We start from the raw sequence: 19,349 nt of genomic DNA on the forward strand, positions 1-19,349 counted from the left end.
GGGTTAGAGGAAAGGAGGAAGAAGAGAGAGAGTTGGTTGTCATCATCAGGATTATGATGGCGCCAAATCTCCCAGGAGACTGTACCCACCAGCCTCCTGTAGCTGATGAATAAAATGAGGAGACAAAATGGACCTCGCAGAACCTTATAAAGTCAGTCCCACAGAAGGAGCAAGGGCTTCCTGACATTTGCTCTGACGCCTATATCTAAGGGGTAGGAACAGAACAATTGCAACACACTGCCTCCAACCCACGCTGGATACATGATTACCTTGGTCGGCTGCAAGGTCACAGAGAGAGCCAGGAGAATTAGCAGATTTACTGCCAGTGTGAGCAAGGCTGCTCCAAACCAACTTGAAAGCCATACTGAGAAAGATAGGTTTGATCATTCAGGGATGCCTGTCAGTGGCCCATCTTATGCACTTGAACTAACTTCCCCAAGGATGGTAAATTAATGGCCTTGATATTATCCCTCCCTGCATGTAGAAAATGTGATCTGAGCCCTATGTGCAGCACAGCTTACATGTGTAGGCCTCACTCTTGTGATGCAAGCAGTTTTTCACGGTAGATGGATTGTGTAAGGGGTGGCTACGGCTATAGCATAAACTCTGATTCACTTCATAAGCTGTAGGCAGAGACATGAATCTTGACATTGTTCAGGCACAATTATATGCCACTTTTTGGAGCCTTGCACAAGTGGGCTTTAGGATTACAGAAATGAGACTCCTGGTGACTGTGAACTAAGGTTCTTGGTTAAATGTGAAGCTGTCTTAACTATTTTGTATCAGAATTAGAAATAAAGAATTAGAAATTAGTCACTGTGACAACTGCTCTTTCAACATGCAAGCTGAACTACCAGCAAGGCACCTACCTGATTGCAACACTATCTGACCATTGTGTTATATCTGGAGACTGTGTTCTGAACTTGACCTTTACAAAAATGGCAGCCACCTCTTCTGGTTCCCATTCTGCTGCTTTTTCGTGAGTTCCTTATAAGCTTCTGACTTGAGAAACCGGGGGAAAGAATCCTTAGCCATAAGACTGTAGATTAAACTCTGAGCATCATCAAAACACTGGAGAGTCGGTTCAGAAATAATCTGGGTGATGTGGTCTCTGGTATTGAAGTCGATGTTTATCTGTAGGGAATAGAGTGGCATAAATTGTTTGTTTTTCTGGAGATCAGAAATGTTGTAAGGGAGCCAGAAACAAACACTATTTGAATTGCTTCCCAAAATACAGCGTTTGATGCAAAGCAGCAGGAAGGTCATGTTTTCATTATCTTGAATACTGAGCACTAATTTTAATTTGGTTTCCTACACTGAAAGCAGTGCTGCCATTTATTGTTTAATAATTTTAAAAAGTGCTTCAGATTTTCTAGGTGCATAATGAGAAATAACACCATCAGACTTTTCACAGTGCAAAAAAGCAAACCTCTCTTTTATTTATGAATAGGTTTTCAGTGCATATACCCCCCAGGCACCACATTTTTTTTTTTAACGCTATCTATCTATTCTGGCTACATTCCACAAAATGGCAGTTATCCTCTTTGCCTAAGAGAATTCTATTGTTCAGCAGAACTCCCATCAGCCTCTGCCTCTATATGGTCAGAAGTAATAAGAGTTGTAATATGACAACATCTGGAGGGCTGCACGTTCCTCCACTCTTGATCTAAGGCCTCCTATTTACTGAAGGCCCTTATGAATACGTTAAATTTAAAAAATAAAACAATACTAATGTTACCTTTGCAACACAGGAGGTATGATTCTTCCTGTAGCACTTGGGTAATATGAGTAGACCTTGGCCATTGTCATGGAATGACTAGATGCCAATGAGTGGTGGGAGGCACCAGCTGAGGAACCCCCTAGGGGATTGTGGTGGGGCAACAATGTGTGTTTGGAGCGAGAAGAAGGAGCAGACTGGGAGGAGGAGGTGTCAGAAGCTGAAGAGGTAACAGGGCTTAGTGAGGAGGAAGAGTCTGTGGCAGACAGCAGCTCAGAATCAGAGGCAAAAGCAGAAACTGGATAGGAGGGGCGACAAGAAGCAGAGATGGGGCAGGCTGCTGATGAAGCCAAGGGGTCTCCCCCTCTGGCTGTGACCAGTTCCCCCTGCCGCTCTGGTGTCCCAGAACCAGAAGAGGTATGGAGCAAAGACAGACAAGGTGGCATAGTATCAGGTTGCAATGGAAAGAACCATGGGAGAAGGAGACTTAGGGAACTACGGGAAGGTGGGGACCTTCAGTCCCTACAACTGACTCATAGGGGTAAGATCTACCTGACAAGTTGCTCTGCTTGCTAGACCTGGCCTCCTGAGCCGACTATGTTTCCTTGAATAAAAAGTTAACTTCACTGACACCATGTGATTTATTGCCAACTGGCTCCTGACTCCTGGCAGCCATGCCTATGCTGAAGCTCCTCTTGCACCTCATTGCTGAAGCTCCTCTTGCACCTCATTGCCTCAGTTTCTGACCCCAGGGGGAATAACCTCATCATGCGTTCCTCTCACATGACCTGGAGATTGTTCCATTACCTGAGCACCATACAAAGGAGATACACTGCAGTGACATTTAGGCCATGAAAGGATGTGTATAAAAGTGGTCTTACAGCACCAGTCATTTAAGAAGGTGTTTCTTGCTTCAAATTATGCACAAATCTTTCTTAAGCTAACCAGCTGTGCATAAGCACGATAAAATTCAACTAGAAAGCACCATGTTCCATGTGTATTTTTCTATATCCTCACAAAAAGCACCTCTCTCTGTCTCTCTCTCTCTCTCTCTCTCTCTCTCTCACACACACACACACACACACACACACAGAGAGAGAGAGAGAGAGACTTAATTCAGACCATGGTAACACTTTATTCCAGTGACTCCAGTTTTCTCTTTGCTGCCCTGGTGGCTGTCAGTGTGCTCATATAAATATTAGAATTGCTTTGCTGGACCCTGCAAAATTCGTGAATTCAGTCCTGTTCATTAATGTCAAAAGATATTCTCTGAGCAGGATTGGCATTGGTCCTTTGTCTCTCAGTGGCTTTCCAGATAGTTCTTGCTTTTTGAGCTTCTGAACGCATCTTGGAATTTTATCTTGGACCCAGTATTCTGGATTAGATCAACCTTTGATCTGATCCAGCAAAGCAATTCTAAGTCAGAAGTAGATAATAGTTCATCCTTTTTTAAAGACGTGGGATGGAACAGATCTTCCTAGGTTAGGATAGGCAGATGGAAGGCTGGAGCCTAATTCTGGCTCCTGGTCCCCAGAGGAAACTCTCAGCCCAGTGATTGCACACTTGGCGGTGCTGTTGGTGCAAAGCTTTGGGGTACAAATTCAGGGGCCTACTCAGCAGAATGAACACGAGCCCCTCAGAAATGCAGGAGGTAAAGAAAGTGAAGAAATATACAGTATTTTTTGCTCTATAAGACTCACTTTTTTCCTCCTAAAAAGTAAGTGGAAATGTGTGTGCATCTTATGGAGCGAGTGCAGGCTGCGCAGCTATCCCAGAAGCCAAAACAGCAAAAGGGATTTCTGCTTTCACTGTGCAGCGATCCCTCTTGCTGTTCTGGCTTCTGAGATTCAGAATATATTTTTTTCTTGTTTTCCTCCTCCCAAAACTAGGTGCGTCTTGTGGTCTGGTGCATCTTATAGAGCAAAAAATACGGTACATTGACATCTAAAGAGGCAAGCAAGACTGGGACATTGAGAGTCTAACATTTTCAAACTATACCATGGGAGATGGCCCCCTTTATTTCCAAAGTGTAGCAAGTCAGTTGCAATTCCTCACAGTGGAAGAGCAATGAATAGGTAGGGCCAGGAGCCCCTAGTTCCTATGTATTGCAGCACTAGCTAGAATTTTCAGAAACATTGGTTGGGCCCCTCCGTCCAACAGTATCCTGATGCATATGAAGGCCATGTGAAAATACCCACTCACAAACCAATAAAGAAACCTACATTTGAATCCTGCCATTGACACCAGTCTTTCAGAGTTCACATAAATGGGTTACCTCTTTTGGGGCATCAGTTTGGATAAACTCTGAATAAATCTTTTTGGCTTTCGAGGCAATTTTAGCTGCTGACTTTGTTTTCTTGAAGTCCTCACAGGCCAGCCAGAACTCAATGTTTTCCTCACTGAATTCTGACTTCAGGAAAGTCCTGAATGCATCCAAGCCATCTACAGAAATAAGAAAACACAACTGTGGAACAAGCAGTCGGGTGGGAAGAAACCCGGTCATGGAAACCCCACTGAAGTCAATAGAAATAGTTCTACTGGCTTTTGGTTGAGTAATTTCATGCATTCCTAGACCCTGCTTTAGTACAGTTTGATTTGAGGAGACCTGAGTCTTAAAACCTGATGATGTAAGCAGGATGCCTGGATCAGAATATGCTACAACGTGGCTGCTGGATTCTTATTTGTCATGGTCGGTGATAAAGAACAATAAATTAGTGGTCTTTTGGACATTTATCCTGAAGGGATTTTTTCAGATGTCTATGAAGCAAGACAATCTCCAGCCTCTCAGTTAGTTAGTTAGTTAGTTAGTTATAGCTGAACAAACCCCAAAGTGCCCAAATGATATGTGTTATCTAGAACCATTTCAATCAGGCTGCACACACACTAACCTCTTTATAGAAAAAACACACCACATTTTTCTTCATCTGCAATTGTTCAAGATTGTCCTCAACACATTGCTTTCAATCTACAGTGACTCTACGGTGATTCTCAATCTTGCAAGCATTAGGGGAGGCGTGAATACATATTTTTTGGGGAAATATGTACATCTTTGAACTCCTCACCCCCCTAACTAGATTTGTCCATGCCTGGTCTTCTGTGCCCGTGCCACAAATGAATGAAGAAAGAAGTGGTGATTGTGATGTTGTTATAGCCACAACATCACTGGGCAATTGCAGATACACCTCATTGCTGGGACTGCCTACATCTGTCCTAATGTGTTTTCTGGTAGATAGACTGCAGGGTAATGCAGTCTGGAAAGACCTGCAAGTCCATCTGCAATTACTTTTTATTTTGGGAATGAAACCTGTTTCTCAAGAGGCACCGGGGCGGACTTTGTTCTTTCAAATTTCAGCAAGGGCATCATTTGGTGCGCCCTGCCTCTTGCATTCCTTTCTGTGTATGCAGGGGCCCCCTCGAAATGCCACCCAGCGCAGGAGAATAAGTCATGCTGCCCTAAATCTGCCTCTGGGGGCACTTTTCAGTGGCAAAAAGCTCACCCTATTGTTATCAGTGTATCAAGTTACAAACAGTTGTTTGGTCATGAAATTTTCCCAGACAATGAGGAAATTCTACTGGTCCACCTGCTCCTCTTTAATGAAATGTTTATGGATCAGTTGCCTCAGCCTGTAAGGTAAAGCTAAGGTAAATGAGTCCTGAAAAGTTTACTCCAGTCAAAGGCGACTATGGGGTGCGGTGCTCATCTCGCTTCAGGCCAAGGGAGCTGGCGTTTGTCCACAGACAGCTTTCCAGGTCATGTGGCCAGCATGACTAAGCCACTTCTGGCTCAACGGAACACCGTGATGGAAACCAGAGCATGCAGAAACGTCATTTACCTTCCCGCCACAGCAGTACCTATTTATTTGCCTGCAATGGCATGCTTTCGAACTGCTAGGTTGGCAGGAGCTGGGACACAGCAACGGGAGCTCACCACCATCATGCAGATTCGAACCAGCAATCATCTGATTGACAAGCCCAAGAGGCTCAGTGGTTTAGACCACAGTGCCACCCTGCGTCCTTGCCTTACCCTGTATAGGAGTATAGGAGCTGGACATGTTGGAGGAACAGTAAGGTAAATATAAGTTGAACCATGATATCACTATTTTCATTCAGATGCATCTTACCTTTATTAGCCAGAAGCGTATCCACAGAATCCATCCCTGCCATTGTTTCCCTAGGGGCTGACCTGTGAAAACAACATCTACCCTTGAAAATAGCATTGTGATCTTTTGCCTATGTAATCTGTGGATAGTCTCTATGCAGTATGCATCCTGATTCACAGCTATTGTGTTGGCCCAGCGATATAACTAAGGTTAGCTTTCAATATTGAACTACATATATTGAACAGCAAAATCACCTTCCTGTGCAGATAGCCACATGAGATGGCGGGTGTAATTTAATATGGGTCCCTAGATTGTTAATCGGGAAGAGAGGAGTAATAAAGCATGCAATTGGGTGAACAATAAGAAAGTCACAGGAGAGGTATCACTGATTTTTCTCCCAGTGGAGACTCTCCAGAAACCTTCTTGTCATTGAATGGGCCAGCTATTAATTTCTACAATCATTTTGCTAGTGATGACTAGAGCTATCAGAAAGGTTATCACGCTAACACTGGGTTGATAAATGGGCTATTTCTCAATTTCGTACTGTTTTTAAAAATGGTTTGCTTCACAGTTTTGGTTCCCAACAAGATTTTGATTAAGCATTTGTTAAAAAAAGCAGTAATAGGATTCCGTCCTCTCTCTCCCCCTTCCCCCGGTTTAGTTTCCTGCTTGTGTCAGGAAAAGCTGTCTTCCCCCATCTGTGAGAGAGCACAAAGAATCCAATTAGCTCAATATATTCTCTGCCCGGGTCATATTTATCTAAATCTAAGAACTTGTCAGGGCAGAATAAGATCTTTTCCAAACTAGTTAATAATTTTAAGTGCTTTTTGCTTCCAAAGAAGCACCCCCCCTTGGGCTTTGATGTATGTACCACCAGAGCAAAAACATAGACTCTCTTTCTCTCTCCCTCTCTCCCTGAGAATCTGAGGAGTTATCCATAATCTCACTGACAACCCCAACACATTCATAAGTCTTTGACTATGCAGTGTGTCGAAGGAAGAGCTGTTAATCTATTTCAGTGCCTTCTACAATAGTTCGGCCATCTATTTTTAAGTAGGCAGCTCCGTAGAGAACAGTGTTTATTAATCATGGGCCCCAAAGCTTCCAGGAAGAGAGATGGCAGATCAAGGAGCTAAGGGAATCTCACTGTTCTGTTAGAACCAAGGGATGTGCTTCAGGTATGACGTTCTTATATGAAGATAATCTCTGTGTAGGGTACCATGGGGACTGTGCTGCATCTTCCATCAACAGTGTCTCCCAAAAAAGTTATAGATCACTTGGAAAGACAGGCAAACTAATGCCAGTGTACTGGAAGAAGCAAAGGTCACCAGTGTCGAAGCAATGATTGTTCAACATCAACTTTGTTGAACTGGTCATGTTGTGCAGATGCCTGATTATCGTCTTCCAAAGCAACTACTCTATTTCAAACTTAAAAGTGGAAAGCGTAATGCTTGTGGTCAACAAAAGAGGTTTAAAGATTCTCTCAAGACAAATCTTTAAAAATGTAGTGTAAACACCAACAACTGGGAAACACTGGCCTGAGAGCACTACAATTGGAGAACAGCCTTTACCAAAGGTGTCATGGGCTTTGAAGATGCTTGCACTGGCATGCTTTCGAACTCCTAGGTTAGCAGGGGCTGGCACAGAGCAATGAGAGCTCACCCCGTCTTGGGGATTTGAACTGCCAACCTTTTGATCGGCAAACCCAAGAGGCTCAGTGGTTTAGACCACAGTGCCACCCTTATTGCATCACATATTTGTAGGAGCACCCACAGCTTGCCTGTGATATCCAAACTTCCTGACATGAACTGGGCTTCCCCCACACTTCTGGCATAGTGGGAGACAAGGAAGACAAGGAATAGACAAGGAAGGCCCTGTCTGTTGGGGTGCTGGTGGAATGGTAAGGTTCATGGAAATCCCCAGGTCCCTTTGCATGCCAAGTGAAGTGCTGATTCTAGTACAGTGAATTAATATGACCAAAGGGGAAAGAAGCGGACATTTTACTTAAGATTAAAATTAACGTGCAAAACCTATGATGCAGACAAGCCCAATAAAAGTTAGGGCTTAAAGTGAATATCCTTGTTGCATAATTAATGGTCGTCGGAGTGAGAGTACAGGAGAAATGAACATGATTTGCTATGGAAGTGAGTCTTTTAGATGCTATATGGGAGCAGACATCCTTTCAAAAAATAATAGAAGGAAAAGACAATGACAAGTGTATTTGGGAAGGGGGTTCCCCCAGTTTCTCTTCATGGTGAGGAAAGTCAGATGGGCAAATAATGAGAGAGGTAAGAAGGTGGGTATTGACATTTGATGTTTTGGCAATTAAGAAGTCTTTGGGGTTTTTGAAAGGATGAGCACCAATTGAAGGAGTGTGGTCATCTATGATTTCATCCTAAGGTACATAAGAAATGCCCTCTGAGTTAGGCCAAAGCGTTACCTAGGATCTGAGTGCAACAGCTCAAAGTGTTGGTCTTAATTGGTCCTATGAAAATAAAGTGGCTATTGTACTGTTCATTGCGCCATTCAATGAGAGTTTGGCCTGTTTATCAACAACTTCGCCATTTTATTTTCTCGTAGTTTGTTTTAGTTGGGTTCCAGTTGGCCCAGTCAAATTGTGAAAGTTGTACTGTGGAAGAGGGTGTTTCTGAAAGGAGAATAAACCACATCCCCCTTGATAAGAGAGCAAATGAAGTGTGACATGGCAGAGGCTCAGGAGAAAACATTTTACGTGATTAAAACACATTTGGGTGCAGTGATCCTCCCTCCCCCAAGCTGATAATTATGCAACTTTTGAATCTCATATGTTGCCTTTTTTGGCTAAAACCCATGAAAGTCATAAACAAGGAACTCACTTCACTGGCATGGTTTGTTCCACTGTTTGTCACAGTTAACACTTGCTTTTTCTTTCTGGTTGATTTTCAAACTGTGGGTAATAGGACAGCAGAACCATTACATTTAACACACCCATAAATAAATCATAGTTTTCAGATTGACGTTCTCTATTTATCCTCTTTAGTATAATTTCCCAAAACGCACCTATTATTCTCCCAGTGATTGCTGTAAAACAAAGAAAAGAATGATGATGATGATGATAATAATAATAATAATAATAATAATAATAATAATAATATATACCACCCTTCAACCAAAGATCACAGGGCATTTTATAACATAAAAACACAAAATACTTGTTTATTTTATTTATTGCATAGTTGATGATCCTGGTCAGTGGTGAAAACCTATTGAATTCAGGTTTTTGAGATGATTGAAAACATACTAGGATTTACCCTACTTTTGAAATGTGTGTATGGTTTGGGGGGATAGGTAAGTTAGATTATAGATAAGTAGATCTATGAAGCAGTGGAACAAAAGCAGCAACCAACTTCGATAAATGTGGGCCTTGCAATTATGTAGTCATTTTGCTCATTCTTCTGAAAAATTGCTCTTTCCCTGTCACAGGTCTTTTGTGAATGTACAACAGCACTGGGTCAACTTGGGGGAAAATGCTCACAGGTGGAAAAAATCAATAAAATGTCATATATTTGCAGTAGTACCTAATCCTGAATGTCCTTGGGTATGAAGGACAATAGTAAGCATGCTAATCTTGAGCTTGCAAAGCAATAAGGTAATTGTGAAGACATGATTTTGTCAGGAGTCATACACTTAGACATATGTTTCTTTAAAAAATGATACTAGGGGCGCCGTGTGTGTTAATTAAAATTGGAGACACATTTCATTATTGTAGCCAAAAAGATGCATCTATGCTTTCTAGAACAGTTCCCAGAACAACAGATAGATGATAGATAGATAGATAGATAGATAGATAGATGATAGATAGATAGATAAGAGAGAGAGAGAGAGAGAGAGATGATGATGATGATAGATAGACAGATGATAGATAGATAGATGATAGATAGATAGATAGATAGATAGATAGATAGTAGATAATGCTCACAGGCATGCCCTAGAGGTGGTGGCCCCATGCTTGGAGAATTCCCTTTGACTAGTTTATCGGTTTTTAACTGGGTCTTGAAAACCATTTCATTTCAATCCTACTTTTAGTTATAGGTGCTGTGCTGGATCTTTATATGTATATACAGTTGCTGTCTTTGCTTTAAAATGTTTCAAATTGTTTTAATGGAGTTGTGCTGGACTATAGAATGCTTCACACTGTACTTTAGCTTTATAATCACCCCCCTAAGAATGCACTTTTTACTTGTAATGATTTAAAAATAATAATAATAAATTCACATTAGAAATTAGCGAACCCCAGGCTAGCTTCCAGTAATATGAAGCAAAAAATAGATGTTGACAGCTGTTGCCTCATTTACAGCAAAATGTAGGGAAATGAAAACTGGATCTATCATGCCTGCAATACAACCAATCAGGTCCAACATAGTAAACCATACACCACTTAATGCCTGCCATTATAAAAGAAAAACTGCATGATTACAAATGGTACAATTAGTATCATGTCCAGTTAGTCCCTCAGCTTCCAACCTCTGTTTCAGATATAGGCTGCTTCTACACCATGAACACATGTTGGGTTTATATCACATCTACTACCATAGCTTCCTGCAAAAATTCCTGGGAACGTGTATTTTGGTGGGGTTGTTACCTCTGCCTACTGTCTCAGATTCCTAATTCTCAGCTTTCCTTGGGAAGCTGAGAATTAGAAATAACAGCAAAAGCACATTAGGCTCCTCCATAGTCTTGCCCATGCATCTTCCTGGGCTTGCTTGCAACACCAGCACAATGCACTGAGGCAGCATGATGTTTCATTCCTGACTTGTCATTGTGTAAGGTTCCCACCCTGTCGACTTGCTTGCTGGCATAGTAAGCCACAGGATCAAGCTATATGCTATTTGGTGCAGCCACAATTTATTCCATGTGAATTCAGGCTGTCATCCTTCTGTTCGCCTACCCTTTAGGGAAGAATCAGAGTACCTGTTACCCTTCTTCTCCTCTTCTTCATTTTTTAAGCTTCACCTTATTCCTTCCAGTGCTTGGAATTGTATCAGTGAATTCAACAAAAGCTTCTCATCCAAGGCCAGCTCAAATTATTTTTCTGCCTGGGGTAAAAGACAAGATCACACCCTCTCTTTCCTTGAAATTCTGTGCCATAGCTGACCAGACTGACAGCATAATCTTACTTCAATTCCTGCATCAGGACAGTATCAGACTGGTGGCAGAGATGGATGAATATGTCAGTTTTGGTTTGACTCATTTCTTATTTTCCCGATCTTTAAATTCAGTTCTCCACATTAGGTTACACTTCTTTTTTTTAAAGGCCTCCTGAGAATTCCCCAGCGTCTTAGTGCAAATTTCCTCTAGTGTACATGTTTTTGCACAACACATTTCCTGGGGTGTGATGCATTTTGCGTGTTATTTTCACTAATATTTTAGTCTATGCTTTTTGGAAATTTTCCTTGGCTGGAGAGGTGCATTGCAAAATTCGGAAAAGCGTGACTTTTGACGGATGGCTGTGTTTCGGTTCGTATCTTGTTTGGGAAAGCGTGAGTTGGGTTTGTTCGCCTTTAAATGCAAGCTGACTATAATTTCTCCCATGCCCCTCATTGGGAGGGCTCAGGTGTCAGCCATCAGCCTCGCTGACACCCTGTCTTGACTCCTCTTGGTACCAGTGAACGGGGGCACCACCGTAGCCCTGAGGGCAGAACCACATTTCACACACCATGAAGGAAAAATAGCAAGCTTGGGTTGAAGGCACAAGGCAGTCTTTGCAGCACACATAGCTCTGCCCCCTTCCCCACTCATCAGCACCTGCCATCTGAGGTGGCTTCCTTACTCTGCGTAATGGTAGAGCTGTTCCCGACAGCTTCATAGATTTCCCTTGAATACTTACGGAACAAGCAAGACAGCGCTAACAGTTTCAGAGTCTACTGAGTCCTTGCATGTCTCCCGTCAAGTAATCTGCATTGTCTTTAAATTGAATATGATTCATATCCAGATATGAGTTGGAGAGAGAGAAAGAGGAAGCTCTGCTCGTTCTCTACAGCATTTGTTAAAACAGTTTCTGTCTGGGCACCTGTAAATTGCAACAAATGCTATTTTCTAGCAGACTGGGAATGAGTTTCTCTTAATTTGTCAATTATGCCTGGAATAGCTCTCTCTTGCCACATTATAAAGGAGTTTGGAAGTTATCAAGTCACCGCACACCAATGAATCAGGCAGTAACAACTCTCATTTAATTTGTCATCCTGCGACCACTTGAGGGTGTGTGGAGATTTTTGCGGTTGTTTTTAATCTTATGATTTGTGATGTCTGGGAAGTATTTTTTGAAGGGAGAAATGTGCCATCCTCCCTCCTGCTGTGACACAGGACGGGGAAACATAGAGCCCACCAGGTATTGTTGACTGCAAATCCCATCAGCCTCATCCAACATGTGCAGCGCTCAGGGAAGGTGGGAGTTGTATTCCAGCGACATTTGGAGGGCCACAGGTTCCCATCTCTGGTTTATAAGGACATTAGGAGAGCACTTCTGCATCAGACTAAAGATCGATCTGGTCTAGGAATAGAGAACCCTTGTCAGACTGAGGGTGACATTTGCTTCTAGGCAACTTGTCAGTGGTGAGCATGTCTAGAAACAAAAGTGGGTAGAGCAATGAATGTAAAATCACTCAAAGAATGTGCAGAGCAGGGCTGCTGTGGCTGTGGCTTGTGGGGAGGACTTGCTAGAGTGGCCTGGGGGCCTGCATTTAATCCCTGGGTCTGAGGCCCCCCACTTCTGAATTCACCCAATATTTAATTTCCTGCCATAGTCAACCAGATATGTACAGGTAAGCTCATAAACTATAAAATGACATTATTATTATTATTATTAATAATAATAATAATAAAATAAAATTTATTTATACCCTGCCCTCCCCAGCCAAGACAGGGCTCAGGGTGGCTAACACCAAATATAAAAACAATTGAATGAAATACAGCTTAAAAAACAAGATTAAAATACAACATTAAAACATTAAAGTGCAGCCACATTTCAGTGGAAACTCAATCAAAAACTTTTTTGGGGATAAAAACATCAAGTCTTCACCAAGGTTAACTATCCAGACTGGTCCTACATGGGCCAGAAAAAAGCCAGGGAAGTCCCTAAATAGGAGTTCCAACACAGAAGGAGAAAGGAGAAAAGAAAGAGGGGGAGGGGATCAAGTTGATTCCAAGCCAAAGGCCAGGCGGAACAACTCTGTCTTACAGGCCCTGCGGAAAGAAATCAGATCCTGCAGGGCCCTGGTCTCATGAGACAGAGCATTCCACCAGGCCGGAGCCAGTATTGAAAAGGCCCTGGCTCTGGTTGAGGCTAATCTGACTTCCTTAGGGCCCGGGACCTCTAGGGTGTTGCTGTTTATGGACCTTAAGGTCCTCCATGGGGCATATCGGGAGAGGAGGTCCTCCCCTGGTATTATAGAATCATAGAGTTGGAAGGGACCCCAAGGGTCATCAAATCAAACCCACTGCAATGCAGGAAGCTTAGCTAAAGCATCCAAGACAGATGGCCATCCAACCTCTGCTTAAAAATCTCCAAGGAAGGAGAGTCCACAACCCCTTGAGGGAGACTGTGTCACTGTCGAACAGCTCTTACTGCCAGAAATTTCTTCCAGAGGTTTAGTCAGTATCTCCTTTCTTGTAACTTGAAGCCATTGGTCCAAATCCTCCCCTCCAGAGCAGGAGAAAACAAGCTTATTCCCTCTTCCAGGTGAAATCTCTTGAGATATTTGAAGATGGCTTCATCACCTCTCACTCTCCAGGCTAAACATACCCAGCTCCTTCAACCGCTCCTCATAAGGCTTGGTTTGGACCCTTGATCTCCTCTGCACCCGTTCCAGCTTGTCAACATCCTTCTTAAATTGTGATGCTCAGAACTGGACACAGTATTCCAGGTGTGGTCTGACCAGAACAGAGTGGGAACCAAATTATGCTTCATGGTTTCTTGGTAAAATGGGGATTTTTAATGGGAATGTAGTGCACGGGGGGGGGGGGGGCATTTGTCTCTTACACCCCTAATACAACTGGAACTAAAATCTGTTCCAATTCTTCTATCCATTACTTTTTTCACCTGTTACCTCTGTCATAAGAGATTAAGTGGCTTGGTGCCACTGACCACTTCACCATGTGGGGAACTGCCTAACTGCAGCAGCTCAGAAAAGAACATTCCAGATCTTTCCTGGTTCCATCCACTCAGGCTAGCCAAGCTCCGGGGCAGGAATAAGTATAGCAGACTTGAGCCATTTGACTGCTTCTGATGTACACATAAAGGTAAAGGGACCCCTCACCATTAGGTCCAGTCATGGCCGACTCTGGGGTTGTGGCGCTCATCTTGCTTTATTGGCCAAGGGAGCCAGCTTACAGCTTCCGGGTCATGTGGCCAGCATGACTAAGCCGCTTCTGGCGAACCAGAGCAGTGCACGGAAATGCCGTTTACCTTCCCGCTGGAGTGGTACCTATTTATCTACTTGCACTTTGACATGCTTTCAAACTGCTAGGTTGGCAGGAGCAGGGACCGAGCAATGGGAGCTCACCCCGTGGCAGGGATTCAAACCACTGACCTTCTGATTGGCAAGCCCTAGGCTCTGTGGTTTAACCCACAGCGCCACCCGCGTCCCTATGATGTACATATATACTTCATTAAAACCTTATAGTATGAAAATTGCAAAAAATGCTAGTCACTGAAAAATGCAGATATTGAGAATATTGGCATGGTGGTGAGTGGGGAGAGAGACACTAAACATTTCACAATTTTTCCTTTCTCCAGTAACATAGTTTCACTCACACTATGATATAGTGCTGTCACTTTATGTTCCCCCTTCCAACCAGTGCCAGCCAATGATAAGAGAAGCAAAACTACATGTTAATAGGATGCACGTCTTTCATGATGTTGGTCCTAAGATAACCAAGGCCTAACTGGTAGATTTCTCTCTGTGTACAGAAAGAAGGGTGAGTTGGAGATTTCAGAGCTGCAGTGGGGAACCTCAGATGTAAGGGCTGCATAAGGCCCTCCAGGCAACTCTGACAATTGAAACTTTCTTCAGGCCACAGTACTCATTGACCCTGCTTCGCATCTCCAGGATGTTTTCCTTACTCAAATGTGTCCTTAAACTCTAATACTTCCTCTTGATTGTCTGGAGAGGACTGTGGGGATGGATGTAGAAACATTTCTTCTTCTGCCACTTTCTGCCTCCAGCCCTGCCCACCACTGACACATGACCCTCAGAAGATGGTACAAAAGGTATTATGACCCTCGGGCTGAAAGTATTTCCCCACTTTTCCTGTTTTTAGAGGGCAGACAAAGCAATTGAGCCCTAAGCCCCTGTTGGATAGAAATCAAAGGTCCCCTTGTCACTTCAGGAACATTGTGAGAAAGATATATGCAGTTAAATTACCTCCCACCCCCCATCCTAGTTTTTAAAGAGGGAAGTGGAGGAAGCTAATACATTGCAGAAAAATGAAATGTGAAATGCCTGAGCAATTGTTTTGTTTTGTTCTGGCATTAAACAAGCCCTTTCTGGCTCTGTAGAAGAAGGGGGCACATCAGTGGGAAAACAGATTCTTACCAGCATATTGACCCAGGAGCAGTGTGTTAATGAATAGGGATATTTTGTTTGGCGAACTGAACAGCAGATAAATATTCTAGATGCTTTCCCAATAGCGTTGAAGCATGCTGTTGCATTTCTTTCAAAGAAAGATGATGCTTTGTAGATCTGACATTGTTAACCGGGAGCCTGTTTTACTATCAAACAACAACAGCCCCCGGTGGGGCAGTGAAACTCAATCAGGTGTGTGGCAAAGCAGGTGTGCAAAAGTTTTATGTGCCAGGTAAATCTATCAGAAGAATTTTATTTTTTTGACGGAGGAAGGAGTTGCATAACCACCTTGGTAAGAGACCTGTGGTGAGAGATATTATGGATAGCTGCTTTATGTTATTGTTCTGATTTATTATTTGGATGAACTGGGAATAGTTCTATTTTTTTAATAAAAAAAAACCTGTTGTTTTTGAATGTTAGCTATCTTGAATTTCTTCCAAAACATAAGAAAGATACATGTATTTAAAATAAGATAAATAGTAAGTGACCCATTGCAAATAAGAATACAACAACAAAAAGAAAAGCTCTTCACAACGATCCATTAGTAGCAGTTATTTGGAGTAAGTTCATTAGTAGCAAAAGAACCTGCTACTGAATAGTCTTGGGTGTACCTGAAACAGGTACCTTGCTGAAGCCAAGCAGTCCGGCTCTGTTGCCTTGATGGAAGACCACCTGAGATTCCCATGCACACCATCTTGAGTTCCATTATTGAAGAAAGGTGGGGTATTATAAATGCACCAAATAAAGATAAATAGTATCTGTGCACATCACACAGCAGTCACAAGATAAGGAATGGTTTGCAAGATGGTACCTGTGATGCAAGAATTGTAATGTCTAGAGTGATTTTTTTTTTTTTTTTTAAAAGAAAGCTTTCATTTGTGCACAGACAAGGATGGGCAAATCTGTTAATTTCGTTTTTTCTCAGTTTTTTCATTTTCCCCGTCTTAAGTTCAGTTTTTCACATTGCACATAGGAAAAGGAATGTGCAAGAAGGAAGCCATAATGTACACCTATGCACTCTGTCTTTTGTGCCAGAGCTGTGTGAAAATCTTACAGGGGTGGTTACCTGTTTTTGGATTGCAAACGTGTAGTCATGACAAACTAGATTCGCACATATGATCTATTAACCCTAAATGGATTTCTCTCCATGCCAAAAGAAGTCACTTGTGAAGTCACCCTGATGTTTATTCTCATTCCTGGCTCTTTTTGAGGATATCTAATGGGCCAAGAATCCAGATCTTATTATTCTAAGTCTTTCATGACTATATCCCAATACAGCATGTTAAATTTAAAAGTTCCAGCTGCGGGGACCATGCCTTGTATGAGCATTTCAACAGCATTACTGCTGTAGGGAACTCTTCTGCTTGACGTGCTTCAGAATGTCTTTCTATCCATTGTGGCCTCCGCTGGGGGTTCAGACTCTTGGAAAATGCAAGCAGAGAAGCAGAAGTCTACTCATAAATGATGCATTTTTTCCTGCAGGTGTTAAAAGATGAGGAACAGTGGTAGCTTATGCGTTTATGCAACCGCATTTTGGAACGTGTTGGTCTTGACAACTGAAGTGTGTAACATCTTGAATTATTTCAAGATTCAAAACTATTCCACCACAAAACTAGTGGAATACAGATTTCACAGTGGCTGCTGGCACCGCCAACTGAGATGCACCTACTGTTGTAAAAGTTGGCATTCCTCAAGTAGTTGTTCAGCGTCAAATTTAGGTTAGTTCTGAGCATTGAAAGGGTACTTTTATTCCATGCACTCCTTCATCCACAGTGCCCACGCTAATTTCATTCGGAGACATAGACGGCTGGCATGCAAACACTGCATGAGAAGAACCTCAAAGAATCCCACACAGGTAAATTTTGTGTGTCTGTGTGCTGCACATGGATGCTACCTCTATTGTAAGATGGATTGTCTTGTTTTTTTACTGTCATTCATAGATAGATAGATAGATAGATACAGGTAGGTAGCCGTGTTGGTCTGACCCAGTCGAAATAAATAAAAAAATAAAAAAAATTGTCCAGTAGCACCTTAGAGACCAACTATGTTTGTTCTAGGTATAAGCTTTCGTGTCCATGGTATCTGAAGAAATGTGCATGCACACGAAAGCTGAAGAACAAACTTAGTCTAAGGTGCTACTGGACATTTTTTTTATTTAAATAGATAGAGATAGATAGATGATTGATAGATAGATAGAAAGATAGATAGATGATAGATAGATAGATAGATAGATAGATAGATAGATAGATAGATATAGATGATAGATATAGATAGATGATAGATAGATAGATAGATAGATAGATGATAGATAGATATGGATAGATAGATGACAGATAGATATAGATAGATAGATTATGATAGATAGATAGATGATAGATAGATAGATAGATAGATAGATAGATAGATAGATAGATGATAGATAGATGATAGATAGATAGATAGATGATAGATAGATAGATAGATAGATAGATAGATAGATGATAGATAGATGATAGATAGATAGATGATAGATATTTACTTGCAGTAAGGAAGTCAAACTGAAGCAATGAATCTGTGGCCTTACAGATGTTGCTGACTACAACTCCTATCACCCCTGAGCATTGGTCATGATGTCTGAGGTTGATGGGAGTTGTAGTTCAACATCTGGAGAGCTGCACATTAGCTGGTGTAAGAGTGCCTGACTGCCTCCTTTTTTCTGCATTAGGAGGGGAAAAATAGATTTGTTGTATTGCTATGGAACTCAAACAGTTTGGTCACCAATTGCAAATGAGATAATGTTCGATGCAACCCAGGAGCGGAGTCAGTGAACAAAGGCATGGGAGAATGGAGTTTTTAAAAACAGACTCACCTAAATAATATCTGCTTTCCTTTGATGCCTTCTGCTTGTCACTCCACGCTGGTCCCAACGTTGCTTAGACTGAGTTGACAATGTGAATTATGGTACCTACCCCAGCATTTACTTCTTATCACCCCGTCTATTGGGTTCAGTGCTTGGCCATTGTGGAATCCATTCCATAGCCAAGGTTCTCCAGGGTTCCTATGGATCGAAAGGAAATAGTCTCTATGTCAGTTCAATCTTTGCTACTGGGGGAGATGCCAAAACAGAATAAAGGCATCTGAGCAAGGTGAAAGTCAGCATCTGTCATACGACATGCAAACTCCTCTTTTGTCAGTGCGCTATGCAAATTCCTGTTTTTCCCATTGCCCTGCACAGATTGGAGAGAAGCAGCTTGGCAATGAAAATATATTCCTTTTCCATAAGCCTGATTTGCTTGTCTACATGCGGCACCCTGTTTTTGCATAGGAAAACTTGCTTGGTGCAGTGAAGCTCTATGCAATGCAAGTTGAGGAAGCAAAAATGTCTTATAACTGAAACAACAACTGCCTTGGCATGCTTAAGGCTCCTTTGGCAGGTCTCGTTTTTATTCAATAGAACATAGCCTATTCATATATCAGGCGTGCTTTTAATTAAAAATGTGATAATTTGCCTTGGGATGCATATTATTTTTTTCTGGGTGGTTCCCAGTTGTTTGCAACATGCAAAATATCTGCAGAGCATTTCTTCTCTGGCTTGTATATGCTCAGAGCGTTCCTGTGGATCACAAAGCTGTGACACAGCTGGCCCACCGGCAAACCAAACAGAGCCTTTAGGGGCTATTTGACACTAGTGTCTGGGAACACCTGAAGAACATAAGAAGAATCTTGCTGGATTAGACCAAAGACCCAGCTAGTTCAATATCTTGTTCTCACAGTGGCCAACCACATCCCACTGAGTAGGATGCAATCAGGAGTTGAGCATAATAGCAGGAAGCCAACAGGAAGGAAGAAAAGGGCAATCTCAAGAGGTGTTGGACTCTGCAAAAAATGAGGTTGAGGGTTCCTGCATGTGTCCTACTGTGTGGCGCTGTGGTCTAAACCACCGAGCCTCTT

At 42.3% G+C, this 19,349-nt stretch overlaps 1 protein-coding gene across 1 annotated transcript; it reads right to left on the reverse strand.

Annotated features, from left to right (window-relative positions):
• Positions 1–930: 930 nt before the first annotated feature.
• Positions 931–8,687, reverse strand: RGS21 (regulator of G protein signaling 21; the record flags this gene model as incomplete). The annotated part of the gene is made up of 4 exons (XM_083445415.1): positions 8,673–8,687; positions 5,839–5,915; positions 3,993–4,159; positions 931–1,134 (listed from the first exon to the last, which is right to left on the reverse strand). Exons 1-4 carry the CDS (start codon positions 8,681–8,683, stop codon positions 931–933), a joined length of 459 nt encoding a protein of 152 aa, XP_083301541.1. The 5' UTR covers positions 8,684–8,687.
• Positions 8,688–19,349: the final 10,662 nt, after the last annotated feature.

This window comes from Podarcis tiliguerta, assembly GCF_965153285.1.
Source record: "Podarcis tiliguerta genome assembly, chromosome: 6".
Taxonomy (NCBI): domain Eukaryota; kingdom Metazoa; phylum Chordata; class Lepidosauria; order Squamata; family Lacertidae; genus Podarcis; species Podarcis tiliguerta.